Source organism: Agelaius phoeniceus, chromosome 3, assembly GCF_051311805.1.
Source record: "Agelaius phoeniceus isolate bAgePho1 chromosome 3, bAgePho1.hap1, whole genome shotgun sequence".
Classification (NCBI taxonomy): domain Eukaryota; kingdom Metazoa; phylum Chordata; class Aves; order Passeriformes; family Icteridae; genus Agelaius; species Agelaius phoeniceus.
This window is the reverse complement of record NC_135267.1, coordinates 3,659,869-3,677,442: the sequence shown is the minus strand read 5'-3', so window position 1 is coordinate 3,677,442 and position 17,574 is coordinate 3,659,869. Positions and strand designations below refer to the sequence as shown.

Sequence of the window (17,574 nt, the reverse complement as noted above, 5' to 3'; positions counted from 1 at the left end):
GAAAAGAAGCGTCCAGGGAGAGCTCAGAGCCCCTTCCAGAGCCTAAAGGGGCTCCAAGAGAGCTGGAGAGGGACTGGGGACAAGGAACAGGAGGGACAGGACACAGGGAATGGCTTTCCACTGCCAGAGAGTAGGGATAAATGGGATAGTGGGAAGGAATTCCTGGCTGTGAGGATGGGGAGGCCCTGGCTGTGGTTCCCCAGAGCAGCTGTGGCTGTCCCTGGATCCCTGGAAGTGTCCAAGACCAGGCTGGACAGAGCTTGGAGCAACCTGGGATAGTGGGAGGTGTCCCTGGCCATAGCAGGGGGTGGGACTGGATGAGCTGCAAGATCCCTTCCAACCCAAACCATTCCATGGGTTGAACGCAGCCTGAAGGACATCCCGTCTTTCTGGTGGCTCTCAAGGAGAGCTGGAGTGACATTCCCAGTGGGAGTCGTTACAGATATCCACATCCAGCCTCCAGTACCCTGCCCAGCAGGATTTATTTGCCTCACACTATCCATGCACGGGCTGATCCTTGTCCCAGTTCCCTGGCTGCACAGGATCTCCCTGACCCTGTTTGGGGTTTGAGCGGTTGTGGAACCACCTGACTGTACAACCCCACCAGGACATTTTGTTCTCCCAGAAGAGGACAACCCCACCAGGACACTTTGTTCTCTCCAAAACATCTGGGAAGGAGTGTTTGTGTCAGAAATACCCCCCATTGTCCCACAGCTGGCAGGGGAGGGGAAGCATTGTCCCTTCTGCTCCTGCGCAGTGCCCGAGCAGAGCAGGTGTTCAATCCCAAGGGATCCCGTGAGCTCTTGCTGCCTCATCTGATCAGAGAGTCTGGCACTGGGATTCAATGGATGGGGGAAATTAAGAGCAGTTTAATTGTGCTGAAAGTGTAGGCAAGCAAAAATCACAGAAAACACCAAATTTAGACTTTGGCCAGGGTGCCAGTATTAGCAATGCTACTCTGCATGAGAGGTCAGAGTTTTGCTGACGTGAACTAAAATTGAGGATAAGTAAGAACTGGAGGGATATAAATCTTGGGGTTAGAGGAAAAGTAGCAGAAAAAGCAGGACTAATAATAAATTAATAAGGTAGGACAATAGTTCAAAACTGGCTGAGTTATTTAACACCTCAAAAAAAAAAATCACCTGAAGAAGAAAACTATAAGAGAGAGATTTGGACAGGATTTGAAGTGAGGAAGGAAGTCACTATAAAAAATCCAATTGGTAAAGAACAAATGGAGGAATACTTGAAAAAAAAAAAAGTAAAGAACATGGATCAGCTTTGCTGATCTTGACAAGTTGGATGTTAGAGAATGAACTGAGAAACCAACTCTGTCACTTCCCAAAGGCAGCTGATGTGAACTGGGATGAATAAAGGAGAAAAAACTGGGATAATATCCCTGATAATTTTTTTCTTCCTATTGCTCAAAACCAAAAGGAGTCACTCCAGGTGAGAAATTGTGTCTTCTAATACAATGGAACAAATGTTGAGGCTCAAATAAGAGTACAGCTGTATGGCAGAAGAATTCCAGACAAAAGGCCAGATAAACACATGATTCTAGAGAAATTTGACTCTTTCACTGTTTATCAGATTTTACACAGTGCTGGATTTGGCTTGGAAAATTATTTAAAAGCATTTTTAGAAAGAGATATTGTTGGTTGAATAAATGCTGTCCATGGATTCAACAATACATATTGAAAAAGTGAGAGAGAAAGGATATATATGTTGGATTGTGGAGGGAGCTGATTTGATTTAATATATTTTAAAAAAACTTTTTTTAAGAATGTGAAAGACACCTTAATAAAAATCAGAATTGATAATCATTTGGAAGGAGCTGAGGGCATAAGAAAGGAAAAAGAAATCATATAAAGGGGCCTGGAAATGTTAACAATGGTGAGAAAAATGAGATCTGTGCTGAGGAAAAAAAAGCCAACATTTCATTCAAAGGTTTAATAATCTCAGGTAAATGTCTTATTGGAAATGGAAAATAGGGAAATGATGGTGCCGTAGAGGAAATTGACTTGTGCCCTATGGAAATGGAAACACTGGGATGCAAATGGTTGTTGGACATATGGAGAACCACATGCTGAACTCCAGAGGTCTGGGCAGTAAAATGTCTATGTATTTCCAAGGTTGCCTGTTGTCCTGAGTGGTTTTTGTGGAAACTGGGGAAAAAAACCTTCCAGCCCCTGCAGTTTCTGGAACCCGTGGTGAGTTCCTTCTCCTGATGTACAACCTTGAGCTGCCGGGCCAGATCCAGCTCTCCTAAGCTCATGGGGATTCTCTCAGCAATCAGCCTCTGGGTGGCAATTTTTGGGCACAGCTTGCCTCAGGTTCTGGGTTTTGTGCATATTCCTGATTCTTCAGCTTCTCACTCCAATCCCCTGGTTTGCTTCCCTGGATGATGAACTATGTCAGCCTCTTCCATCATTCCCTGCTACAGAGAGGAATTCCCTGTTAGAGGAATTCCCTGTTACAGAGGAGCTCACCAGCTTAGGAGATCTCAGCTCCTGCTCTATAAACTCCTTGTGTGCCTGAGCTTCCTCCTCTGAGCTGGAAACAGCCCTGGGATGAGAGGTGGGAGGTACAGGAGCCACCTTGTGTGGCTGCAATTAAGGGATATCCCTACCATGGAGAGGAAAAAGATCTGCTAACATCTGCTCAGCCCATTCCTGATCTTTGTGATTCATGTGTGGTTTTGGAATCATGTTCCTTTCATGTAATTAATTGTACAATTTCAGGTTTGAGTTGGGCAAGCTGCTCCAGTTTTGCCATGCTCTCTCCTCTGTCTGGTGTGATGAATAGAGTCATGGAATCAGAGAATCTCCTGAGATGGAAGGGACCCACAAAGATCATTGATCCAACTCCTGGCCCTGCCCAGGGCACCTCAACAATGCCACCCTGTGCCTGAGAGTGTTGTCCAAATGCTCCTGGAGCTCTGGCAGCCTTGGGGCTGTTCCAGTGCCCAAAACTCTCCTGGGGAAGAACCTTTTCCTGATATCCAACCTAAACCTCCTTCTGACACAGTTCCAACCATTCCCTCAGGTCCTATCCCTCATTATTAGAGAAGAGAAATAGCACCTCTGTTTATCAATTTCCTAATACAAACATGCAGAGCAAGTTGGACATCAAACTTCACCTCAGAAGGAAATACAAAGTTATTCTCCTCAATATTGCCAGAAATGTGATTAAAGGGCAGTGCTGATTGCCTATATCAATATTACTGGGAAATGCCTGGGCCAGCACTAGGAACACCCTCTGATATAAAAGCTTTGTCCCTGATCCTAGAGGTATTTCTGCCCTGTTGCTGGAGCTAAACAATGCAGACTCTGAAACACCCAGATGTGGCTGTGACCAGCCAAATGGGCTGCCCAGGGAGGTGTGGGAGTCCCAGTTCCTGGAGGTGTCCAAGGAATGACTGGATGTGGCACTCAGTGCTCTGGGGTGGGTAACAAGGTGGGGATCAGTCACGAGTTGGACTTGATTGTCTTGGAGGTCTTTTCCAGTTCAACCATTCTATGATTGAGGGTTGTTGTTTCAATAGACCACAGGTGGGTGTTCAAGAGCAAGTGGCAGAACTGGCCTGTCTGCCTCTAGTTTATAAAACCCTCATTTTCATTTTAGGAAAGAAAAATCCTACATTTCTTTAGGAAAAGAAAACAGTTCTCTATGAGTTAGGTCTCGTTTGGTGGGAGAGTGTTTTAATCTCACAGTGGACTGTACTTATCAGCATCCTGGTGAAGATGTCACAGTGTGATTGAATAGAGGGACTCTGAGATGGGGACAACAGGATGTGTAGGGAAGGGGTAACAAACAGGAATCACGGCGTCCCTGTCCCTGCTCACCAAAAATCACAGAGTCATTGAGGTTGGAAAAGCCACTACAAAGACCACTGAGTCCAAGCCTTACCCAGCACTGTCACTCACCCATGGCCCCACACATCTTTGTGTCTCCTGAACATTTTGAGGGATGGTTACTCCATTACTCCCACATGCAGCCTAAGCAGAAAGCAAAACTCACTGCTGAGGAATTTGAACCAAGTCTTGGTTTAGAGCCAGTCTTGGTAAGGCCTGTCCTGTCCTGAGGTCCTGATCCTGGAACCAGACCTTTAGGGCTCAGTCTCTACTCTCTGAACTGACACCAGGAGTTTGATCTTCAGCTTCATGAATGCCCCTTTTATTTGCATAGTGAAGGCTCCTCTTGCCAAAGGAATAACCACAGAATGGTTTGGGTTGGAAGGGAAACACCAGCTAGTTTCCAAAACCCAACCTCCAAAGTTTCTCAACTCATGTATTTTATTGCATGTTGAAGGCACTCAGTTTCATAATTTAAACCCATAGAAAATTATGTATCAACTGTAAAGACCTTGTTAGAGAATTAACACTTTAAAAATCAGGAACATGGGGAAAAAACACCCTGATTTTTCAGCAAATTCAGATTTTCTTTCTTTGCACCTGTTGCTGATGGCTGGAAAATGAACTAGATAATACATCTAGAACAGCAGGGAGATTTTCTGTAGATGAATCTGATCCCTGAGACTAATTCTTATCCTCCAGAAGGCTGGGCTTCTTTATTACCTGGGTTAAGTGCACTGTAATCCCTTGCATTGGAGGGTGCACTTGGAAATGCAACTTGGATTGCTGTGCTTTGAGGTTTGACTTGTTTCAAAATGATATGGACCCAAGTAAAGAAAAATAAGTACATTCTTTTAAAAAAACCCCAAACTAATAAAAACCCCTCCCTACCCTGTTAAAAAATTCCACCGATTTCCCCTGCCCCACCAAAACCCAGAACAACAAAAAGTCACATGTGTAAATGAATATTTGAATTTTTAGAAGGAAATCCAGTGATCACAAAAGGGAAGAGCAAGTAATGTTAAAGAAATTTGAGGTGGAATATTCCATCAGATCACAGAAATCATCTCTGATGATGGAACAGTGGCTGCAAAGGAAGGATCACATTAAACTGGCATTTAGGTGGATTCCAACTGCTACAGGACCCTGACCCAGTGCAGGCAACCTTTGTAGAAGCTGCCTTGCCTTTGCTAAATCACAGAACAAATTAGGCTGGAAGAGATTTCGGAGGTTCTGCACTCCCAGTCTCAGCAGATCAGATGAGTTTTGAGTATCCTCGGATTTGGCTCTACCTCTGAGGCCCCAGTCTCTGATCATCATCACAAATTATTTCTTTCTCCTGCCAAAATAACCTTTTTTCTGCTGCCACTTGTGTCTGCCATGTCTCAATGCTTTGCTCTTCTGGGAAGAGTCTCTATCCCAAACCTACACCATGCCCTAGGCAGTTATAGACAAGGATGTGGGTGTTTCCAAGTCCTTCTCCAGGTTCAACAATTCCCGTGCTCTTATCATCTCTAGCCACAGCACGCACTCCTAGAATCATAGATGGGACCTTAAAGACCACTTAATTCCACCCCTCTGCCATGGGCAGGGAACTTTCCACCAGACCAGGTTGCTCAGAGCTCCATCCAACCTGTCCGTGAATGTTGCCAGAGATGGAGCCTTTACCCATCCATCTACCCTGCAAATTCCAAAAAAAAAAAAAAATCCCAGAAGAGAAGGAAAAGAAATTCTTGATTTTAGATGCAGTGAATCCAAACCATCCTAGGAAACAGTTGATGAAAATGTTCCAAGCTGTAGGTGCTGTCAAATTGAGAACATTTTTTGGCACAGAAGACAGAGTTTGCATCTCCAGCTTCCTTTCTGATCCAGCAGTGAGGTTGAAGGAATGGTGTCAATCCCTGAAATCTCCAACACTGTTCCTACCTGGAGGTGATTTTCCATGGGTTTAAGACCAGCTCTGACAAGGACTGGGTGAGGGAAAGTGAGGAATGGTTTAGGCTCATCCATCCATGGAATAGAATGACACGTTAGCTATCAGAAATCTCCTAAACAATGAAAACCTTAAGGCCCTTTTGATAACCCTTTCCAAGTAATTTAAGTAACAAGTTAATTGAGGAGAAAACATACATTCTATCCATTTTAGTCTCCTTCTTTCAGATAATTATAAAATATTCATAGGGAAATGGGTAATCTGCTTTCCAATTCAATGCTTTTATCTTTTTATGAATCAAATTTCTCGAAGTTTGTAATTTTCCATACATTACTTTGTCTTGGTCAGACCATAAATACTCCTTGTTAATTAAGATCACTTTGATATATAAAAAATATTTTTCTTCATCAAAAAGAGCACGGAGCAAATTGAAATGAGCTTTTTTTAGAAAAAAAAACATGGTTAAATCTTCCAACTGATTCATCTTCCTAGCTAGAAACTCTCACCTGCTCTGGGAAAAATTCCACATGAAATCATTTTGTTTATTATTTCCCCGGAAGACAAACCTGGAGTTTTCAACAACTGCATTCCAAATGTTTTGGTGGTCTGTAAATTTTTCTTCTGTCTGAAAGAAATGACTTTGCAGAAGTAGAAGCTGCAATAGCTTGTATGGGAAGAGAAATTCCTGGCCAAATTCTGCACCCTGATAAATCAAAAAAAGTCATAAAAAATTGACACTGGGACTGTTCAGGTGAGAGGAAAGACACAGATTTTAGTATTAAGTGAGATTAATGAGCTGTCACTGCTGGATGGAATGGATTCTTGATAATTTAAAGTATTTAAGTCGAGTCTGGAAGCTCTTCATAAAGATCTTGAGCAGTGATGCTCAATTCACAGAGTCACATTTCCTGACAGCTCTCCTGCCTTGGCTCAGGCACCTTCTGGGTGACACCTAGATCCCTCTACTTCTTCTACACCCCTGACAAAGAGATGGAGGGGAAAAACTTTCCAAGATAAGAGCAGTGCAAGGGACAGAAGGTGAAGGCTGATGTGAACAGATGTTAATGCTGCAAGTGAAGGGGCCCTCCAGGAGAGTGGAGAGGGACTTTGGACAAGGAACAGGAGGAACAGGACACAGGGAATGGCTTCCCACTGCCAGAGGGCAGGGTTAGATGGGATATTGGACAGGAATTCCTGCCTCTGAGGGTGGTCAGGCCCTGGCACAGGGTGCCCAGAGAACCTGTGGCTGCCCCTGGATCCCTGGAAGTGTCCAAGGCCAGGTTGGAGCAACCTGGGAGAGTGGAAACTGTCTCTGTCCATGGCAGAGGGTGGAATGAGATGATCTTTAATGCCCCTTCCAACCCAAACCATTCCATTAGGTTTTGGCTAAGGGGTCACACAGCTTCCTCTCTGTGAATTCCAACAACAGAGGTTTGAAACGTTGAGAAGTCCAGGACTCCCCTGCCTGTTATACTTTAGTCTTCTTGAGATTTCATTTCAAACTGTGAAAGGAAATTGAAAAACAGGAACCAGCTCTGGTTCCTGGCACAGCCCTGAGTGTGTAGAGAGGCCTCCATGAGGGGTTCAGTCCTTCCCATGGATGGACTCCTACAAATTTTCCTGTAGAGCTGTGACCTCTTATACCCAATGCAAGACTACAAAGAGATGACCTTGGTCCTCTGGGTGAAGGATTCCACAGGAATGGCCTCTGGACCCTCAAAGATGTGTCCACACCTGGAAAATGCAGTACAAAGAGGATTGTAACAGCTCCTACACTGGCGTTACATTTAGAAGATTCCTGTTAAGGATCTGAGATGTAAACCTCACTGGATTTATTCTTGCAGGATCCCCAAATCCCTGCCCTTGTAATAGAAGCCCTTTATGACCCTGATCTCTCTGCATGTAATTTGTTTCTGCAAAAGAATGTGCTCAGTGTTGGGAGAGAGAGAGGTGCACAGGCTGTGTAAGTAGTGGAATCACAGAATCACAGTCACTAAGGTTGGAAAAGACCTCCAAGATCATCAGGTCCAATCTTCAAGAATTCCAGTCCATGCAGGAGTGAGATTTCTCACTGATTTTGCGCCTAAATCCAACTGATTTTTTTTGTTGTTGTTTTCACGTGTCTTTTTTTTGCAAGTAGGAACTGAGAGACAAAACAGGAAGGCTCTTAGGGGTGAATTATGACAGAACAAGTTATTTCCCATTATTTGTCATTCATGTGCTTGTCTGTCTGTATTTCATGCTCAAATCTCAGTGATCCAGCTGCTGAGCATCATTCTGAATCTGTGACTTTGTATCTGCCATGGACTTGAAAATTTTGGGGTTAGGGCTCTCCAGACTTTCCTGTTAATATTCCCCTGAAAAAGTTGTTATGGATCTCACCCATCTCTGTCCTGAGTAAGGGACTATCAGCCAGGTGAAAAGTGACAGATCCACACAAATCCTTCAGAGCCATCATTCTTACTCCAGTCCCACTGATTTCCCTGGAGTCCAAAAGTGAAATAAGATTCCAAAGCATTTTAATGAGTGGGTTGGATCAGGAAAGTTTTCCAGGTCTCTGCAGGCCTTTATTTGAGAGAGGAATTGCATTTTCAGGTGTGATTTCACAACAGAGTCAGATTTATGCTGGAGTTACATGGCCACAAGGAAAAGAGGGATTGGACAAATTGTGGCTAAAGCCCCAGTGGATTTGAGAGCCTTCTTCAGCAGCTTAGGTAGCTTTTCTTTCTATCCTTAGCAACACAGCCCTGCTTAACCCTCCAAGCTGTGGTCAGTCATTTTGAGGCCAGTTTGATTGACAGCAGGTAACCTGTTAACATTTTTCCCTGCCTTTTCCAGTGTGTTTGATCCTGCAGGTGGCTGGTTGGATGTGTTGCTTTTCTAAATTATTATTATTTGGTTGGTTTTGTTTTTAATCCCTTGGATATTCCGTAAGAAAAAGTCATCTTGAGCCAGAGGGATGAAGTATTTCAATGTAAGTACAAAAATATGGATTGAGACTTCTCTCTTTTCTCTAAAAAGGTGTATTTGGGTAAGATGAGCATTTTCCTTTGCAGATTAACAGTAGCATTCTCTTCCAACTCTGACCCTTCAAATGGATAATATTAAACTCCTCTGTCTGTTTATATTTTCTTTTTTTTTGGTTGATATTTGGCTTTGTAAGAGCAGATCTGAGAGACCCTCTAGGCTGGGGTGGGTAATCAGCTCTATCACCCAAAACTGAAGGAATAATATTCCTTTAAATTAGTCATCCCATAGCAATTCTATGAAATTATTTCCCAAGAAAAATAGTATTGGGAAAGCATGTTATGGTTTGTCCTGTATTTAATTTTTTTCCGTATTTTTTACAATATGATTTAAAAACTTGAAAAAAAAGTACAATAAATCCTTGGGAAGCAGTTTAGATTTCTGGGAATGCAGTCAGCATATTGTGGATCACCATTTGTCCAGTGACTACAATTTGGATAATGGCTTTGTTTGGAAATGATGCTGTCACTGTTTGAAAGCTGCAGTGTGGGGCTTGTGGAGAAAGTTTGAACCCACCTTTCTGGAAGCTGTTGGAAAATAGAGAAATGAGATCTTTTTTCCCTGGAAATGATGAGTTGGAGTAATGGATTGACCTTTAACTGGGAAATAAATAAGTGAATAATTGCTTGGTGAAATGTGTACATGGAAAGAATAAATCATACTGAAATCTTTGGGGTGTGCCTGGATGTAAAAAAAAGCAGGGATTTGTCACAATAATGGTTTTTCAAATGATGCCTAATGTCTTTTGTCACCTTGCTGAGCTCAAACTTCCATTTATTGCAGCATTTGCCAGCGTACAACGTGTACAAATATTTTACTTGAGGGTACTGTGGTAAGCATATAATGGTTTTGTTCTAAAATGTAGAGAAATTCAGCATTTACAGCTTTTTGAGTGCTTCAACAGTGACAAAATTCCCATTAATGGCAGTGGGCACCAAATTGATTCCTGAAAGGATAAATTGTGATTATCACAATTATTCAAACTAGAACTTCATTCAGCTGCTGCAAGAGAGGTACCCAGGAGCAAACTGAATGAACCATTCAATTATAAATACATTAACTGTTTTCTAATTCATTTGTGAGCACTAAAAGAATTTCCTTTCCTGTAAGATATTTTTTGAAAGTTACCATAGAAAACTGATACCAACTAAGAACAGAATTTGGAAAATAAATTTAATGTAGGTGTTTGTGGCCAAAAACCCCTTCTGCAAGTTGCAATTCTACTGATTCCTTACTAACAATTCAAATTATTTCCTATCTGTGAGCAGATAAATGACCTGAAGATGACATATCTAAGTGCCATTTTTAAAGTCTCCACTGAAGTCTGAGTAATTAACTCAGAGTAAACTGGAGAATCACTGCTTGTTTCATGAAATAAAAGTATTGTGCTCATTGCAGCCAGTTATAAAAATAGTGTTATTTCTTTAATTTTTTTTCATGTCAAAACCAAGTTGTCTTCTTTTTTGGGCATAATAATTTCAATCCATGTGAGGTATAAATTTTTTAGCAACTGGCTTCCATGGCAATGGATTTAACAAGGGCAAGTAATAAGGAGTCTTGTCTTCATCGGGACAGTACATTAAAAGCACTTGTGTTCAAAATGTGGCATGCAACCACCAGACTGAAACACCAAAATCAGTTTATCTTTTAAAAATTGGGCAGACGATCCCAACCAATCTCCAATTTTCCCACCCTTTAGCAGAACCAAGTTTTCTAGTCCTATTTGTTGCCTTGTGCTATTTGTTACTTGTTTGCATAATTGCCAGAAATTTTTCATCCAGAACTCAGCAAGTTATGGCATGGCCTGTTCTAAAACCAGACGGCTCTGCCCCTCAGTGAGCTTAGGACTGATTGTGTGCTACAAAATATAATCACAACATGAAGAAATTCAGCTTTGTTTTGGTTTTTGTTACGCTCCAGTCCATGGGGTTAAAGGGTTACATGAGAATCTCAGTGCTGTGCTTGTAAAAATAAATTCGAAGTAATCACTGGCTCTGATAATTTCAGAGAAAACCTCAAAAATATAAGCAAGGAAGACACAAAACTCCAAAGGAAACAATGCACTTTTTGTGGGTTTTGCTTGGGGTCTGACTCATGTTTTTTATGCCTGAGGGGTGACCGACACTGACTGGATTCCCACTGGAATCTGCAGGACCAGGAGGGTTTGACTGTGAGGAGCAGGGTTATGGATGCTCTTCCTGCTGTTCTTCCCTGTTCCTGCCTGATCCATGAATTCCTAAGAGCCCTTGGTACAATCTGCTCATGATGGAGCTGTTGTGAGGAGCACAAACCTTGCTCCCACAGCAATCAGGCCCTGATGCTTCCTAACTCAAACAAACCCCACTCTGTTTTTTCCTTCTCTTTGTAGTTACCTTTAAGCAAGAGGGATGACTCAGGTGCCTGCTGACTACCTGTCAACCACCAGCTCCTACAACTATGAGCCACCCCTCCCCTCCGTGGCTCGGGCCAGCACCCTCACCAAGGTCCCTCCAGCCAAGAAAATAACCTTCTTCAAGAGTGGAGACCCTCAGTTTGCGGGAGTCAAGATGGCCATCAACCAGCGGAGCTTCAAGAGCTTCAACGCGCTCATGGACGACCTCTCCCATCGGGTCCCGCTGCCCTTCGGGGTCCGGACCATCACCACCCCACGAGGAATACACTGCATCAGTGAGCTGGACCAGCTGGAGGATGGAGGGTGCTACCTGTGCTCCGACAAGAAGTACGTGAAGCCCATCAGCATCACCTCCGGGGGACACAGGCCGGCGCCGCCGCGGAGCAGTCGCCCCTCCAGCACCATGAGGAGAGCGGCTCAGGAGGGCAAGCTGGAAGATTATTCTGCACCTTTCACTCACCATGGCCCCAGAATACCCAAGAAAATCACTCTGGTTAAGAATGGGGAAAGCGGATTTCGGCGTTCCATCATCCTGAACCGCAGAAATGCCCGGAGTTTCAAAACGCTCCTGGATGAGATCACGGAGATCCTGCAGTTCCCGGTGAAGAAGCTCTACACTATTGATGGGAAGAAGGTAAATATCTCTGGTGCTGGTCAATTACTCAAACAGGAATCATCACGTTCCTTGTGATGTAAATCCTTTAGCTCATGGGTCCAAAAGTTTATCCACCTTACCTTAATCCTTCAGGCTTTGTCACATTAATCACTTGACCATTAATTACACAATAGTTTGATGCAGAAGAATCTTGTTCAGCCACTCAAGACTGAACTTCATGCCAAATATTGTTTGGGGTCAATAGGAGGTTTGAATATTTTGCAGTCAGATATAAACCCCCTTCTAGTTACAGTGTTTCTCACCTTTTTTTGGGAGGCATGTCCCAACACATGTTCAACTTTTCCATACCTGACCACTGGGAATTCAGCAGAATAAGGTGGTCTTTAGGTAGCACCCTGTGGTTGCACAGCTCCCCACAGAACAGGGTCCTGCTCATGATGTGGGATCCTCAACAGAGATGATAAGATAACCAATGATGATAAGATAAAATAAGATAAGATGCGGCAGTTTCAGTTCAAAACTGGGCAGAACACATCCATGACACATGATATGATAAGATCACCAATTAATGCATAAAAAAATAGTGTTTGAATGGGATCAAGAGACACTTTCCTATTGATGAATTAGTGAATCTGCTGTGGGGGAAATTCTTATGATAAATTCAAGGCATGGCAATCCCTTCATTCCTATGTTCCCAAAGGAATTTTCTGGACAAACCTGAGATTCTCTTGACTTCTTCTCCATCTCTTTTTAGCTAATTAACCTTTACTTCCATTTTTTGAAGGGATCTCACAAGTTATCCTGACTTGTCCCTGTCCCTGCAGTGAATGGAGATTCCCAGCTCCTTTGCCACTTTTCCCACCTTTACAGGGCTGAGTGCCAGCTCCTCAGTGGTAAAAACACAACCACTTGTGGTATCACTTTCTGAGCCAGGTGACTGAAATGACCTGGGTTCAAATGGCCCATTATCCAGGAGGGGAAAAATGTAGGAATATTTTTCAATAAATTCATTTTTACCTGGCAGAGAGAGAGGAATATGCAATAGGAAGGAGAGAGGGAGGGGATAATTCCTGGTGGAAGCCCTGTGTATTATCACAGAGCTTTCTGCTATTCTCACCAGTCTGGAAAGAGCTTCCAACCAAACCAAATCCTGCTGCCAAGATATTTTATAACCTATGGAAAACTAACTTATTTTGCCACAGATTTCTCGAGTTTTCAAGACTTGGACTCCAGCTCAGTCCAGAGGAACATAATAATCTTGTGAACGGATAGCAACTTCCTCTTCTTCACCTTTTGAGAATTTTCACTGATGTCTCAAAAGAAATGTTTTTCTTTCTACTTCTTAGTACAGTCTTAATGCTCCCCTTGTAATTCCTAAATTAATTCCCCACAATTTTCCTTCTAGTTATTATAAACACCAATATTTTAGGTGAGATATGTGTTAAATATGCAGTCTCTAGACACAATACCCTCAACTCAATGTTCCAGAGGTCTTTTCCAACCTTCCCATGTTTGCCACCAGCAGAAATGTGAGTGTGGGTCAAATACCATCGCTTAATCTCTCCACAGTCCCTTCAGATTCTATTTTTTTAATATGAAAATTTTCATTACTGTTTTGTCAATAAGGAGTTGATTTTTATGCCTTAATAATTCTATTTTCACACCTTTAATTCCTGTGCAGAATATCACAGTGATAGGTGACAAGGGGTCCAACCTCAGCCACATCATCATCTTCCACATAATTAGGAGATGTGTGATTATTAATACCATTCCTGGGAATCTTTTACAGTGAATTTTTTGGCCATTATTAATTTTCGTAATTTACCTCCAGCTTTCAAAGTGTTTACTACTGTTCACTTAACAACCATTTCTATTAGGGCTTCCTGTTACTCTAGGCTTGGGTGTAAAGCATTTAAACTACAAAAAATTCACTCTGTCTTGGATTTTACCAATCCTTTTACTTTCACATGGATTCTCTGTTCTTCTTCTAAGTTTTTGTGTCATAGCTCAGCTTCAAGACCTCTGTTTCTGATACACAGTCGATTGTGTCTGAGTTTTCATCAGATATAACTGTTTCATTGAGGAGTGAAAATTGTGAATTCAACTCACAGTTTTGAGCTTTCCTGAGATAACCTCCTTCCACTGGTGCTGGAGTTTAATTTTAGCTGCACATCTTGTCTTTATACTTAAATTTGCATTTTCTGTTAAACACACAGGAAAGAAGCTTCCATTCTTCCATGATCATTCAAAGGTATCTGGATGTTTCATATTTCTTGGGTATTTCCTTTTTTCTTGCTTTATTCTCTTTGAAGAATAAATCAAATTCTCTTTAAATAATTTTGTAAACTTCTTTTATCCCAATTATCTGTGTAATTTTTTCCCCCATGACTTAGCACAGAGATCTTTCTGGGAAAGAGGGCTGGGATTGAGTGGAACAGTAACTTTTGATATTTATTCCCATATTTTGACAGATTAGCAGAATAATTCCTAAGCAATGCATCTGGACAACTGATGGATTGACTTTGTATTTGACTGGCTCAGAATAACAAAATTCACACCATTTACTAGCAGGTTCACAATGTTTATTTTTTCAGCCAGTTTTTCCTTGAATTCTTGAAAACCAAACACAAAAAAGGGGAAAAATCTCCTGTCTTGCATGTTAATCAATCTTCCATCAGTGGAAGAGATTTTCATAGACTTCAGAGTGTTTGCTCTTCAATGTCCTTTTGTTTCTTCTACTACTGTAATTCCAGATCTGAACTTAAATCCCAAAATGAGTTTAATCACCTCTGTCCAAAATTCCTGGCTCTCTTTTCATCTGCTCCATTTTAATATTCTCACCATTTTATAGAGTAAATTCAGGACACTTTGAAATTACAAATCTTTATGTGGGTATAAACTTAGACACACATGGAACAGGCTTCTTTTGTGTTCCTTTCACAGAGTATTGATTCGAGAAAGCAGAGAAAAGGGATTTCTTCCTTTTGTAGTCCACAAATTTTTCCAGTACACCTCTAAGTTTAATTCAATCATAACTCAAAGTAAAATCATAGAATCTGAGAATTTTAAAGCCCTGATTCCCACAGAAGTACATCCAGTTTGGTTCTACTGGTATTTGCATACTTGTATTTTCATTCTAACTCCTGAAGGCTTGAGTGAGGGGAAACCAGTATTTTGAATTCCTAAACATCAAGCAGATTTCCTACTAGGAAATCCTAATCCCACTGAAGAAAGTAGGTTGAAATGTTTGACTACTCATTTCATCAGGGCAAATAGCCCATTTTCCCAAATTAACCAAGATTTTTCTTGCCTAGAAATTTGATGACTATGGATCTGGAGGGAAATTTAGTTCAGTTTTCTGTAAGCAAAATCAGTAAAATTTTCAGCAAGAAGAGAATTGTAAATCATAAATTTTTTTTCAGGTCAAGCCATTCTTTGATGTTTTCCAGGTGATTAACTGGAAATAATTGGATTAACTGCCCAAATAGAGAAATTTTCTATTTAGGTTAACATTGACATGCAACCAATTGCCCAGTGAAACTCTGTGCACATTTTCCCACTAAAAAGCAGACAATCCTGGATGTAATTCATTAATTAATCTAGATCTGATTGTCTTACGAGGCATTTGGGATGGGGGGGACATTTTGCCTTTTGGACCCCCTTTATTAATTATAGAACAAAGGAAGACTGACTGAGACTAGTAAATTAAGCTAGGCCTAAGTTTTCATATACCAGTGGCAAAGTACTAGAGATATTTAGATATTGGAAACACAAGTGTGGGACTTTACACCCACTAGCTGATGAGATGGTTGGAAATCACGTATTTCCTAGTTTTTACTGACAACATCAGTTCTACACCAAAAAAAGAACCAGGTGTGCAGATATCTCACTAAAAAGAATAATTGTAGGTTATCTTCTCCATCAAATGACCTTTTGACTCCATTCTGGGAAGTTTTTATACCACGTAGTGGCTTTTCTTCCTCATGGTCTAAACCACAGGAATGCACCTCTCTTCAGATCCCCACCACCCGCCTCTGGAGAGGGAAGGATGTCTCTGGGGCAAAGAGACAGAGATCACAGAAAGGGCAGAAATCCTCCCAGGCTGTAAGAAATGACGTGTAGGATAATGAGGCAGCGACAGAGGATTTCCCTTACAAATGGCAATTATCCAGGGCCCACCAGCTGAACAGTCATTAAGACTTTGTTAAGTCACAGGAACCCAGCACCATGACTGTGTCCAGGCACAGATGTCCTGATTACTGAATCATTAGGCCTTCCTTTTACTGGCTGTCCTGAATTAAAACAAAAACCAAACCAAACTCTTCCTTAAAAGCCAACGTTCCTCCTCACATGGTGTTTGAAACCACACTGTGAGATGGCAAATACTCTACATAGTTCATGGCTGCTGGTGGCAATTACCAAGAGCAGCTCAAGTGGGATTTATCAGCCCTCAGAAGAGTTTTCCAGGGGATGTGGCCAGTTTTATGTTTGCTGGAGTGAGGCCAAGGCCGAGATGTTTTTTGTTTGGGCGCACTCAAGGCTGACTGTAAGTTGTTACATTAAATGAGTGAATCTGATCCGGTTTTGTTGTGTGGAAAGGTCGAGTGGGAGACCAGAAAGACTCGATTTTGCCTCAGATTCTGCAAGTGAGAAACGTTGCAGAAGGAGCACTGTGTGCCACTGAATTTCCTTGAGGGATCAGAGAATTGCTGTACAGGTTAATCAGGGGAGCAATCGCGAGTTAAGGAATGTTTCCTCAGGCACCACAAACTGGGGACTGTAAAGAATTAGTTACTAGAAACTCCTTGGGGTAAGAACCCTCAGTTTTCTCTTGTGTTTTTGCCAAATTTGTGAAATTTGGCATGAGCTGCCAACCATTCTGGGGCAAAGCAAGCCATCTTTGACCATGTCCCAGTCTTGGACAAAGACAGAATTGCCCAAATGAAGTGACTCCTTCCCTGGTGCATCTTTCCGATCTCCAGTAACCTGTAGGATAAGATCTTCAGCCCAAAGCAGCACAATGAGCCCTCACAGCTATTCCAGTAGCCAGGAAAGTACCAGAGCACAAAATCTGGCACCAAATGGCACCATCTGTGGATAATCACACTTTGTAGGGCACAAAATAGGGTCTAATTCCCACAGGGGTGGCCACATTCAAACCACTTCTTAGAAAAGCTCCCTGGCGTGTGTTAACTCCCAGATCTGCCCAGGAATTGTTTGGTAGAGTGCCAGCTGATCCAGGCTTAAATGCTCTAAAAAACACTCTAAAAAGAGTGGTAGAGGCAACTCTGTTCCAGTGCCCTGGATCCAGAACTGACTTTTAGCAGTAAAGGCAGAACTTTTATTTTTAGATGTTACTAGCCAAGTTGGTGGCCTAACTATTATTGCTGAGTAGTTCTTGATAATGACTGTATTTTCAGCGACCTAGGGGTGCAAGGCCAGGAAACAGGCTTGTCTGACATATTTCCTGACTCAGATTTACACATCCATAGAGCCATTCCTGGGACATCTGTAGGCTGCCCGCAGGCATCCTCTCGGCCACTCATGTGGCTTTCTACCAAGATCATCTGTCTTAATGACAGGTATCATCAAGATGCTGATGGAAGTGCAGGGGGAAAACGGGATACATGGAGGCAGATAAGCTGGTTTCAAATGTGGTGTGTGTATATAAACAGTGGGAGAAGAGAGGTGATAATTTGCCCCCGTGGGATCGTTAATTTTCTGCTTGCAGGTTGATGTATCTGCTGTGACACTC

General features: G+C 42.2%; 1 protein-coding gene across 1 annotated transcript in view; it reads left to right on the top strand.

Annotated features, from left to right (window-relative positions):
- The window catches only part of RP1L1 (RP1 like 1), a 45,105-nt gene that overhangs the window by 8,868 nt on the left and 18,663 nt on the right, over window positions 1-17,574 (top strand). Inside the window, exon 2 of the mRNA XM_077176375.1 lies at window positions 11,180-11,837. Coding sequence (XP_077032490.1) covers window positions 11,199-11,837 — 639 coding nt within the window. The 5' untranslated portion in view covers window positions 11,180-11,198. The remainder of the gene's footprint in view (window positions 1-11,179; window positions 11,838-17,574) is intronic.